This window comes from Canis lupus, chromosome 24, assembly GCF_048164855.1.
Source record: "Canis lupus baileyi chromosome 24, mCanLup2.hap1, whole genome shotgun sequence".
Classification (NCBI taxonomy): Eukaryota; Metazoa; Chordata; class Mammalia; order Carnivora; family Canidae; genus Canis; species Canis lupus.
In genome coordinates, this window is record NC_132861.1 from 25,520,021 (window position 1) to 25,533,138 (window position 13,118).

At 44.8% G+C, this 13,118-nt stretch overlaps 1 protein-coding gene across 3 annotated transcripts in view; it reads left to right on the top strand.

Moving 5' to 3' along the window:
• Positions 1–1,074: 1,074 nt before the first annotated feature.
• The window catches only part of GALNT7 (polypeptide N-acetylgalactosaminyltransferase 7), a 136,062-nt gene continuing 124,018 nt past the window's right edge, over positions 1,075–13,118 (top strand). For 2 of the 3 annotated variants that reach the window (XM_072795988.1, XM_072795987.1), the window contains exon 1: positions 1,075–1,378. In XM_072795988.1, the coding sequence (XP_072652089.1) occupies positions 1,253–1,378 (126 nt within the window). In that variant the 5' untranslated portion in view covers positions 1,075–1,252. The remainder of the gene's footprint in view (positions 1,379–13,118) is intronic. The other variant, XM_072795990.1, reaches the window with a different exon arrangement.

Genomic DNA, 13,118 nt, shown 5'->3' on the forward strand with positions numbered 1-13,118 from the left:
TTTTTAGGTTTTACTTTTCTTAAAGTCCTTTTAGATATGAGACATCACCATCCTAAATATTAGAATATTAACCATTCCATTTAACTTGAATTAGGCAGTTTAAGATACGGTGCACTGACAACGTAATCCCATAACCTTGGCAATAAAGTGACTGGCATCTTTATTGGAGATACGGCTGTATAATTATTCCCCTAGGGTGAGGCATTTGGCTACACATTTGCCAATATCCTTTCCTGTATAATTTAGGTCTCACGGGCAGAAAAGCGGTTGAAAAACAGAAATCAAGGAACCTCCATCAAGTGGCAAAAATCAGGTCTGAGGGACGCAATGAAGGTAGAGCATTGTTTTAAAGACCCCAAATCCTCGGTCCATGAATAAGGTTGGTGTTATTGGGAGACAGGCATTCTTCGAATTCGCCCCAGAATAAGTGAAATCTTGGCTTTCCAGGCGAGCCCCTCCAGGCCAGTGATACGTGCACATCACACCTGGGCCTTTCAGTTACAAATCCACCTCCTTAAGGAGCCGTGTGAAAAAGCAAGAACAATCAATAAGAAAAAATCCTCCCAGCTATAAATCAGCCACGTGGAGCTGCTGCGGCGGCGGCGGCCCTGACTTCCTGGTTGGCTTCCTGGAAGCCTGGCGGCTGGGGGGCTCCGGGCGGGGGGGCGGCCGGGAGCCGCTCCGGGCCCGCGGGAGGGGAGGGGAGGGGAGGGGAGGGGTGTGGGGGGCGGCGAGCCGCGGGATCCCGGAGGGCACGGGCCTTAGGGGCAGAGTTACGGCCCGTCATTAGCACAAAAGTTTGGGAATCTGGCAGCTTTCCGAGCTGAGCAGTGGGGCAAAGGCTAGGAGCAGCCCCGGGGAAGAGCGAGTTAGCTACGCGGGAACAGGGGCCGGGGAGCGGTTCCTGGGCGCCGTGGTCAGCCGAGAGGCGGGCTCGGGCCGGGAGGGGGCGGGGGAGGGGCGGCGAGGGGCTGCGAGCGACGCCGGGCAGAGCGCGGCGGCGGGGCGGTTGGAGCGCTGCGGGGGCCGGGGCCGGGGCCGGGGCCGGGGCCGGGGGCGGGGGGAGGGGGCGGAGGGCAGGGCCGGGAGGTAGAGCCGAGGGGAGTTCCGGATCGGGAGCGGGAGAGGGCGGCAGCCGGAGCGGCAGGGGTGGGGGAGGGAGGAGGTGCGGAGCCGGAGGAGGGGGAAGGAGGGAGGGGAGAGCGGTGGCGGCGGCTGCGCCGGGCTCCGTGTCTCTCGCCGCCGGAGGAAGATGAGGCTGAAGATTGGGTTCCTCTTACGCAGTCTGCTGGTGCTGGGAAGCTTCCTGGGGCTAGTGCTGCTCTGGTCTTCCCTGTCCCCGCGCCCGGACGACCCGAGCCCGCTCAGCAGGATGAGGGTGAGTGACCCGCCCGCCCCCTCCGGCGGCGGCGACCTGCAACTTGTTTTGTGCGCGCGCGCGGCGGGGGCAGGGGCAGGGGCAGGGGCGCGGCGCGGCGGGGCCGGGGTCGGGTCGGGTCGGGTCGGGTCCGGGCGGTCGGGGCGCCGCAGCTCCGCAGGTGGTGCCGCTCGGGGGCGCCGAGCCCCGCGCACCGGCTCCCGGCCGCCCGCCGCCGGCCCGCCCCCTCGCCGCCCCTTCCTCCCGCGCTTCCCCGCCCCGGGTCCACGCCGGGACTGCGGGGCGGAGCGGGAGGGGAGCGGGGCAGAGCCGGTGGCGGGCGAGCGGGGCTGGGCCGCCCGGCCGCCCGCTCCTCCGTGCGGGGACCGCCGCGGTCGCGGCCGGGGCCGCGGGGTTGGTCCAGGCTGCGGCCTGTGGCGCGAGCAGGCCTGAAGGAGGCGAGACGCGGCCGGTGCCATCGCCGCCGCTCGGGGCCGGGCCCTCGGAGCCGCCCCCCCTGCCGCCCCGCCCGTCCGGGGATGCTCGCAGCCCCGGCTCCCCCGGCCGCCTGCCCGCCGGCCCGCGGGGAGGGAGGGAGGGAGGAGGGAGGGAGGGAGCCGGCGCCCCGCCTCCGGCTCGTACGGACAGCGCCGCCCCCCGGCGCCGGCGGCCGGGAGCCCGGGTGGGTGTGCGGCCTCGCCCTCGCCCTCGCCCTCGCCCCCGCCCCGGACCGGCTCTCCGTCCCGCTTCCCCGGCGGGCAGGCGCGGTGGCCCGGGGAGCCGAGGGGCGGCCCGGCTCGCAGTCCACGCTGCGGCCGTGCCCGGGGATGGGGTGTGCGGCCGGTTCCTCCGCCCGGGCTGCGGCAGGGGCTGCCCGCGCCGGAAAACTAACTTGCGCGGCTGGGCTTGGCCGTCTGCTCCCCGGCCGACCCCGAGAGGCGCCGCGCTGCGGACCTCGGGCGGCTCCGCCGGGCGCACCTGCCTGCCGCCGGGGCCGGGTGTTCGCCGGGACCCCACCCCCCCCGCCCCTCGCGGGGGACGGTCTAGCCCGGCGCCGCGGCCACTGCGGCTCCTCACCGACTCCCCCACCCCCCTCCCGCGCCCCGGCCCCCGGCCGGCATCTCCCTGAAAAACGAGCCCTCTCCCCCCGCCCCCCTCCGTACGCCGGGGCCGGGATGCCCCGGGATGGCCCGCTGCCCTGGGGGTGCCGGGGGGGGGGTGCGGTGCTGAGTTCAGAGCCGCCCAGCGGCCCCGGGGCCTTGGGAGGACTTGGCCGGGTCGTCAGGTGCCTTTTGCAAATATTATCTACGTTGCGTCTCTGTGATCTCCTTTATTAACTTCCCTTGACATTAGCATCAGGAAGTTGAGTGGGAAGGCATCCTTTTAAGAATCCTGGGAGACTTATCAGTTTCTGTCGATAGGATGAAATTAGATTTTACTCTTAAGACTTAGTATGTGAGGTCTTAACTGAAGTGGAATCTCTTCGAGAGACCTGGGGTGGCGTCCCATCCAGGTCACCTAAGGTAATGATAATAAGAAGTACTAAGTTTTCCTTTTAGCGTGTTTGTGGTTTGAAGCCTCCTAGGTGTCACAGGCTGATGGTGACCTCTGATTTTTTTTTTTTCTTGCTTTCAAAATGATTGATAAAGGATAACTGAATATTGCAATTGGGAGTATTTAAGTCCTCAAATGGCCTTTTACAGAGAGCTAGAAGTGTTAAAACTCCATTTTCTAGGAGAGAAACTGAGGAAAGTCTGACAAAACTAGCCATATTCAAAATGTCCTGCAGTTCCGTGACAGGTCTTTTAAAGAGATGGTGGAGCATCTACACCAAGACTCCTCTCTTTTTGAAATACTGTATTAGGGTGGCTATTATAAGTACCAAGCCACAGGGCTGATTATTCAATAGCAGGTGGTGATATCTTGATTTTTGGTCCAACTTATTTGATAGTTTGTCACTGGGTCCAGTGTAATTTCTATCACTTACCAAAGAGAGAAGCTGGCTTCTTACATGTAATGGACGTTGACAAGACTGCTTGTGTATCAGGAAAGCCCAAACCTTTTATTACTCTTATAGGCAAATGTTAAGTAAGCAATTTAAGGCATAATTTATGAATCCTTATGAGCATAAATAAGAGACTTTTACCTCCTTTTATTAAAAACTATCCTAAGAACTTCTGAGATCTAACACTAGAACATTTCCTTTAGGGAAGGTTCTGCTAGTAAGCAGATTCAGACTCCTGAGTCTCCCTTCCGCCTTCCAGTTCTTTTCATTTGATTATGACTGCAGACTCCTTCACCCACTGTGAGACACCTGCCTCTTCTTTCATGCCTATCCACCTGTGGATCTGTGGTTTTTTTTTTTTTTGGGGGGGGTCCCCTATAAATCCCTGTAAATGGCTTGAAATAGGCTAGAACAATCTACCAAATAAAGGTTCTGCCTCTACCCTGGCAGGCTTGTACTTGTGGCTTCACCCTGTGCCACTGTTTGTCTTGTACTTTCAATGTTCCGGGCAATAAAATCTGTAGCAACTTGCTCCTTTGTTTTTGCTTTTGTTTTAAGCCAGGACTACTACTTTATATCTGGGGGTATCGAGGTCCATATTATAAAACCTAATACCCACGGTCAAGATGAGAAACACATTTGTTATCTCCGTCCTCTCGCAGGGCCTTTTGCTGTTTTTCTGAGGTGAATGATGTGAAAGATGATCTTACTGTTCAAATGGTACTCTGTTGTGTATGATATTTATTCAACAAACATTTTTGAGTGCCTGCTATGTACTAGTGCTACTTATTTTTTAAAAATATTTTATTTATTCATGAGAGATACAAAGAGGCAGAGACACCGGCAGAGGGAGAAGCAGACTCCATGTAGGGAGCCCGATGTGGAACTCGATCCCGGGACTCCTGAAAGCAACCGCTGAGCCATCGGGCATCCCTAATGTTAGTTATTGAACTACTTACCTCTAACCTCATGGATCTTACAGCCTGGGGAGGGGGGGAGCACTCCGCATTAATCAAGACTCTACAAATCAGCAAATAAAAATTATGCTAGCTGGTATGAAAAAAAGCCATAGGGGATAAAAGAACGGGAATTTGGCCATAAAAGTCTTACCTGAAGAAATGACTATTGAGTTGAAAGCTGAAGATTTGAATACAAATAGTTGTTGATCTGGATGTGGGAGGAAGGCATTCCTTAAAGGGAGAAGTATGTGTAAACGTCCTGAGGTTGGAAGTGGTATGGTGAACTGAGGAACTGGAAGAAGACCAATATAATTAGAACATGGAGAGGGAGGGGTGGCGTGGAATGAGGATGCAAATGTGATATGGGTCTTTAGAGCAGTAGGAAGCCATTGAAGGATTTTCAATGAAGGGGAGATGTGATCAGATTTGTGTTTTAGAAGGATCATTCTGGTTGCCTGCAGGGAGTATAAATTGATTTGGAGCAAGAGAGCAGATAGTAGGAATCCTATTGGGGGTTATAATAGTTCAGATGGGACATGACGTTGCTTGGATTGGCAGGGTGACTGGAAGTGGAGAATTGATTCAAGAGCTATTAAAGATGCAAAGGTATCAGGACTAGTTGATTAGATGTGGGAGTGGAGAAGAAGGTGTCAGGAGGTTTAGGTTGATTATTTGTCACATTGAAAGTTCTGAAGACAGACATTCACACATTTTTATGTTCTATTTTATGGTTATGGGAGGGCTTACTTTTTTAGGCTTTATCCTCTGGATATTTTCAGGTCAACATTTATTAAGACCATCTGTTTAGTACTTACAAGGTGCAGAAAGTTCCTTTTAGTTAAATAAATTATAGTAACTCTCAGACCATATATCCCAAATTTTAGTCCTGAATTTAAAGCTGAATTATAAGCCTCTGACAATAAAGGTTTGTAATGGAAATGTTGAGAGATCTTCAGTGGTTTTATTGTACAAATCCAGTACTGGATCTGGTGAGAAGCTGCTGGTAAACTGATGATTCTTTGTAGGTACAAATGTGACCTTAGTCAAACCATTAATGCCATTTGGGTTTAGAGCATACACAGCAGGGCTAATTCAGGAATCCTCCTAGGCAGAGAGGTGTTAAGCAATAAGCAAACTAAGACCCGTTGAGAGGAATATTTCTTAAATGAGGCTGAGTAACTGAATTGATTACCCTGTCACATTCGAGTTCCACCTTACCAAACCCTTTTTATCTCTGTGATGATTGATTGCAACCTGAAAGACTCTGCTCTTGACCTTAAGATTTGATTTCAAATGGAAGCTCCATTGATATCATTAGGAGTAGAGCTCTATCACTTAGCAAAAGTGTAGTGCCTTAAGTGGTCACTGTTGTCTCACTTCTCCAGTTGAAATGCCTCAGGATTTGTTTTTGTTCTGTGTAACTGTCCTCCCTCCCACCTGTAATGAAAAACTCCCATAATACCAAGTCTGGGAACTCTGGGCATTATAGATCTCCTGAAATTAATGCAGACTTTTTTTTTTTTTTTAAGATTTTATTTATTCATGAGAGAAAGAGAGACAGAGACAGGCAGAGGGAGAAGCAGGCTCCCCATAGGGAGCCCAATGCGGGACTTGATCCCAGGACCCCAGGATCAGACCCTGAGCCGAAGCAGATGCTCAACCTCTGAGCCACCCAGGCATCCCTAATCTCTTGAAATTAATGCAGACATCTATGTATATGTGCTTTTTGGCGGGGAGGGGATTGAGACTCAGAAGCTTTTGCATTTTACTGTAAACCACTGACTGAATCCTTTGAAGGCAGGGTTTATGTTTCTTGGAGTAGCTCATGGAGTATCTACCCCATCTACCAAGGTGCTGAAGCCTTCATTCATGTCTCCCCCTTAGGTCTGGACACCCTAGAAATGCAAACCTTCCTAAGAATCCTAGATCTGTGGATTTTGTGGAAGGGTTGCCCATCCAGTGGTCAAAGGTGAGGCATCAGTCCTGTTACTGTACCACACTTCTTCACCTTCCTTCTAGCAAGACCCCATTGGAGAATACTAAGAACACCTTAAATAAAAGATCCTGCTGTAAAGAGATCTCCTAGTTGAAGAGCTATTCAATACATGCATGGCCTGGGTTCCTTCTTTTCTTCCTAATCCAGTAGCAATATAGGGAAACACTGAGAGCTGTCACAGAATATTTTGTCAAGAGCCAAATTATAGGTGGAGAAGGTGGAAAAGAGCCATCCAGAGAGTGCGTGGTTATTAGTAAAGGAGTGAAAAAGTGTTAAAGAGCCAGTTGAATTTGGGTAACTATTTTGTGATTGAGACTGGCTGTGTGGAATGGGAGATAAGGTGTGGGCTGCAACAGTTTGGTGTTAGTATAAGCTGCATTAGATCAGCCAATCCTAAATTGGAGGCAGAAGGAGAGAGAAAATAATGCAACATGAATGAAAAATCAGAATTCTGAGCTTGGACCATTTGTAAACAGACTATTTGTAAATTCTAACTCCAGAGTTCTAAAAAAGAGTTGGTCAGCAAGATTTGAGTGGCTCTTGAATGTAGGAAAATGATTGTGATTATCTGACTTCAACCTAGATCATTGTCTTTGTTCGTGTTTTGAATTATAATTTTCTTTCCTGAAGAATGAATGTACAATCAGACAGAAGGAGAGAAGTGATTAAATTAAGAATTTACAATTTCTATAATAAAATGAACATAGCTTGAGTCTATGAGAGGAATGATTTTATGGTTGGCTTTTATATGGCAGAAGATGAGGAAGGGTGAGAGGGTGAAATATGCCTTAACATTGTGGGCAGAATTCTTTGTAAAATTGGGAGATATATTTTTATTATAAGCATGAGTCACTTAACAAGTGTCAAATATTTGAGTGTTTACCAAATGCCACCCTGGCTCTAGGCATTGGAGATGCTGTTCTGGATGGTGGTGGAGATGAAAAGTGTTGACCTAATAACTGCACAGATGTTTATAATAATAACTGCCATAATAATGGCAGTTTTCTTTTGATATATAAAGTTGGGTCTTTTTATAATCCCTCCCAACCTCTAACTGCCCATTTGCTCAAAATAATATATCTGGGGCTTGCTTTCCACAAGGCACTGAGCTGGGCCCTGGAGATGCAGAAGTGGCAAGAACACAGGCCTCCTCTCGTAGGCGAGATGATCTGTGTCAATAACAGTAGTAAGAAGCAGGTTTTTACAGAGCTGGAGAAGGTGCATGTGCAGAGGCAGGAGCGTGGCATTTGACTAGACCTGGAGTGTCGGATCAGGGAGAGAGATAAGGAAGAACATTCTACACTAAAAGGATATGGTGAGAAGAAAGTTTTTTTTTTTTTTTTTTTTTTTTTTTTTGTTTTACTAGAACAAAGTGATAAAAGTTAAGATTGGAAAAGTGAATTTGGGCCACATTTTGAAAGGAATTAAATGGTACGCCAAGGAACTGGGTTGGGGCTTTATTAAGTCAGGACTTCGAGAAGCTTTTTGGAAGCTTCTGAAGTAGAGTTGTGGGAGTAGTAACATCGATTCATCATCAGCTCTTGGTTCACTAATTCACTCAAGTATTTCAAATATTTATTGTCTGCTGAGTACCATCCATTACTCTAGGCATTGGAAATCCTATAGAGCAGTAAATAATAATAGCAATGATAACAGATAACATACCTTGACTCCTATGTGGCAGGTGAGCATTCTATTTGTATTATGTTTAATTGTAACAATAACTCTCTAATGCAAGTCCATTGTAATTGTCACTTTATAGATGAGACCATTGAGTCTGAGAGGTGAACTCTTTGCCTCAGGCCATTTACTTAGGGGTAGAGCCAGGTCAGTCTCGTTTGCTCTGATCAAACACTAAGATTTTTAACAAGATAGACCTTCTCAAGTGGACTACACTGAAAGGAGGACATAGAGACAGTAGGGAGGTAATTTCAAATAAAACACTGAAGACAATAAAGGATAACATGAAGGAGAAAGAGGTAGTGGGGACCATGCAGGGAAGTTCAGGGGGCAGTGGCTGAGCTGAGGCCAAAGAATGAGTATATAATACAATTCTAAGGGAAGAATGTTCCAGGCAGAGGGAAAAGAAAGTGCAAAGTCCTTGAGTCTAATGTTTGAAAAATAGAAGGCCAGTGTGACCTAGAACATGGTGAGTTTAGAGGGAGTACAGTATTTGCTAAGCTTGCAGATATAAATGGGCTCTGGGTTGGATGATAAATTGTATGGTCCTTGATAAAATGAGTAATGACTTTGTTGTTGTTGTTTTAAACCTGTTGCAGTGTTAAGGCAGGAGCTGTATTAGCTAAGTCCACCAGATCCTGTGGAATCAGAAAAGGCAGTATCTAGTCTGTAAGGTCTAGGTGCTGTCAGAAAGCTCTTTAGAAAGCTTTCTGTATATGCAAAGGCATAAATGGTTATAGCAAATCCCTGGGGACTGCATGGCTGGAAGATGGGATTGGGGAGTGGAAGAATGGGAGAGAGAACTCTAGAAAGCATCTGAACCCTGAAAGATTGAATACTGTGAATGGCAGAGCTGGGCTAAAAGGAATAATCTGGAAACCGTGCAGGCTGGATTTCAGTGAGAAGTGCCTGCTAGGACATGAGGCCTAAAGTTAGGAAAGGGGCCAAGACAATTAGTATGAGGAGAGAGAGAGAGAGAGAGAGAGAAAGATTATGAAAGTAGAATTAGCTGGTGTTGCTGGTAGGAGGAGGAGCCCTCTGGATACTGGAAGGGGAGTATGCTGAGACCTTAGAAGGAACAGAACTATCTAAAATGGTGGCTCTCAAACTTCAGTAGGCCTCCTAATCACCTAGAGGGTGTGTTAAAGCAAAGTACTCCAGCCTCCCGCCTAGAATCTCTGATTCAGTAGGTCTGAGGTGAGGCAAGGAATTTGAATTTGTAACTAGCTAGCTCCCCAGTTGGTCCAGGGGTCATACTTTGAGAGGTGCTGGTCTAGAGGATGGGTAGATTGGAGGGGAATAAAACAAAACATTGGTTTGCTTTGGCCTGTAGTTATTTTGGGGGGTAGGGAGGGCATGTAATATCTTACAGACAGTGTCTACTGGGTGGATGGAGCTCAGAATAGGATCAGTACCAGATGCAAAGTGTGCAAATCATTGGCAGGAATATATGTCTGAAGCTTGAGTACCGGATTGGTGACAAAGGAACTATGTGTGGATAGAGGAGAGAAATAGGAGTAGGAAAAAAGAAACCCAGAAAAGGCCTTCTTACCTGAAAGAAGGGAGGTAGAGGGGGGTGGGAGATGAGATGAAAGGAGGCATAGGCAGAAGTAGAAAATTTAGAGAACATCGCCCAGTAGAAAATATGGGCAAAGATAACTTAAGAGCAGGACCATCAGCAATTTCAAATATTGCAGCATTTGAGCAAGAATTGATCAAAGTTAGGGACTCTGTAAGTGGCTGTGGAAGCGTGTGCCTCCCTGCCTGCTAAACTCACCTGCAGCAGTTGGGTCCTGGTGAGGGGCTACAGTGGCATCTCACGGGCATCTCAGTAAATATGATGACCCAGGGGAGCTGGCTCGGAAGAAAAAGTTCAAGTGGTGAATAATCACCTTCACTAGAAGAAAAATACAAAAAGAGGAAGAAGGGTTTTATTAGAGAACTTAATTATCAAAGGGAGAACTAACATGTTTCGGATTCTGTTTGTTCTGCCTGAATCAGGTGCCTCTCTAAGCCCCACCCTGTGTGTGTATAGAGACACATCTGTACATACATATTTTAAGCTAAACCATAATCCTGTGCTTGTGGAAATATATACTTTATATGCTATACACATTATATTAAAATGATTATAATGCATAGTAGGTTTTTTTTTTTTTTTTTTTTTTTTTGCATTCTTTTGGTCTAAAATCCAGTAACTTATAAAAGGCTGCGACCAGAGCAACATTCTCATATTTGAAGTTGGAGAAGAAACTTTATCCACAGAGTATTAGGCAGTTTTTAGCTTCTAACACATTAATTTGCCTGACGTGTAATTACAGGAAGAAACAGAATAGCAAAATCGCCTGCTCAGCATTTCAGGTAAAAAATTTTTTTTTTTTTTTTTTTTTTTTTTTTAAACAGTGAGGTCTACCATTTAATTCTAGTTCAGTCCTGTGATCCTGAAAGCAATGCTGAGGCAACATAAACTGCAGTACCCAGGGCTGAAGTCTGTTTTGGAGAGGGAAGCAACCTTTCAGTTGCTTCATTTGCTAAGAATCCTGAATATTTCAAAATGGGAAACGTTCTCATTTCTGCTCCATTATAAATTCCCTTTTGGGCTTGGTAGCATTTTAAAGCGTTACTCCAGAGAAACATTTAAACATGCCAATAGGGAGATCTGATTCAGTTCACTGAATATAAGAACTGGTACACTGAAACTTGAGGAAAAAAATTAACTTTGCATTATCTAATTAGGTTTATAGAATTGCTGCAGAGCAGCCTGGTTTCCCAAATCTAGAAGGTACAATTAACTGTAGTATTATATCAATACCAACTAGTCTGCTAATAGGCTTCTAAGCAAAGCAATTGGAATTTGTTATTACCAAAGATATTTTAAACTGGATGAATTAAAATTAAATCATATACTGTTGGGAGCAGTTCTGTATGAGAATAAAATAAATGACCTAATCATTTTTTAATCTTTAATCTTTTATTGAGTCCCTGGGTTTAAGAATACATCTGGGCCTCAGGAAGTATACTATTTTTCTTTAATAGTAAACATAGATGCTTAATGATTATCTGGCTTAAACATAATTTTAGCATTTGTAGTTCTTTTATAAAATATCTTACAATATGCGATAGCACTTCAGTATTGAAGTACTTTGAGAAGTACTTTGTATTCACTGGTAATGTGTACACTTTACTCTTTAATACCAATTCTTATAAAGAGCACTGAGTGTTAATATGCAACTGATAAATCACTGAATTCTTTATCTCTGAAACTAATAACACACTATGTTAATTAATTGAATTTAAATAAAATTTTAAAGAGTAAATCTTAAGTAAACATTAACTGAGAAATTCCCAAAGCTTTTATTTTTTTTAATCACTCTTATGAGAAAGTGGGTGGGCTGCCATTTCTGTTTTTTAGACTGTAATTATCCTTTGACTCTTGATTTTCTTTTTTTTCCTTTTACTAGAAACACCAAACACGCACTCTCACACACTCACAGTGATAAGATACTCTTTGATGTGAGGAAGGTTTGCAGATAGCTTTTTACAAATGTGTGAATGCTTAACTCCTCCAGCTGGAACTTTTGATTTCATACTAAGCCATTGAGGCTAGCTATTGAAGTGAAACTGTGGTCTCAGGTTCGCAATGTAGTATGAGATGCCTGTGAACAGTTTTATAGAATCTTCAGAATTAACACTTGAAGTATTATCATAATACCAATATATCTTTATGCTTCTGAGAATTTTTTTTTTAAACTCTAGAAAGGCTAAATAGAAAAAAAAAGTTCAATTTACTATTAAAAAGATAAGTACTTAAGTCATGATATTTGAAGTGCTCTGGAGGTTCTTTATTTGTCAGCACTTACTACTTCATTTTAAATTTTATTCAATTTAACTTAAATATTTTATATGCATTTCATTAGCATGTTATTGGAAAAATAGTTCCTTAAGAAACCAAAAATGATCGGTATACTTAAAAGAGTCATGTAAATTTGGTTTTGCCAGATTATATGAAAGGTAGGTAGGCTAGATAAAAGAAAGAAAAAGATGTTCATACACAGAAAACTAGGAAGAAGCATGATATGTAGATTCCATTTCTATTAAGGTATAGTTTGTCAATTGTATAAACATTTCAAAAATGACAGGAAAAAATCTAGTAGGGGTAAGTCAATTAAATTTTTGTCTGGTTGATTGTTAAATGCAGCTATGGCAAATACATCTTTGTGATGGGAGATATTTGCCTAGAGAAAATTGCCATGCAATATATCCTACCAGCTGGAGTTTTTTGGACAATAACAGCCCATGTGCCTAAGTGAATCTTTGATTTCATAATATAGCCATTTCAAAACTTAATATATTTTCTAAAATAGTTGGCTTATTAGGTATAAGTTTCAATTATGCTTACTTGGGAGGACTTAAATCCAAACCTCTTGCCCCAATATTTCCTTGGCAATTGAATATTTTACTATGCAATTCTTATTAGACAATTTAGTCATTATGCTTCTTAAAATTTAATCTGACAGGATTAGTCTTTTAATCTCTAATACAGTAAGGTGTCTCCCATGTAAGTCAGTATTTGTTACCTCTACAATCTGTTTGCAGGGTTTTACATCTTTTCTTTTGAAAGAAAGCATTTAAAACCTCCTGTTCAAAAGTCTGCTAACTCTTGCCAGGGTGATTTAAAATGAATAAAAAATCCATTAGATTTTTGGCAAATAAGCTCTCAATAATGATACAGAATAAATGACTACAAAGTGCTTTTTAGAGTAATGGAATGGAAATGACTGAAATCTTACTACTTTGCACATGCAGATTTTTCTACTATTGTTGAATGTTTGGTTTAAGCTAAAAAGATCACTGTCAAAATTGGAAATTTTGATCATTTAAAATATATAATTACATTTTAACATTTAAGCAAAGGATTGGTGGAATGCAGAAATATATGCATGTAGTTTCATTTACTGCTGCTCTCTGTGTGATGGTCCCAGAGGAAATTTGAAGTCCACTGTTTGTAAAAGAAGGCTTGGAGGAGAGTGTTGCATTGTGGTGGTCAATTAAAATAAATCTGCTTACAGTTCAGGGAGATCCTGGTGGGTGGCAAAGAGAAAAATACTTCTAGCAAATAGC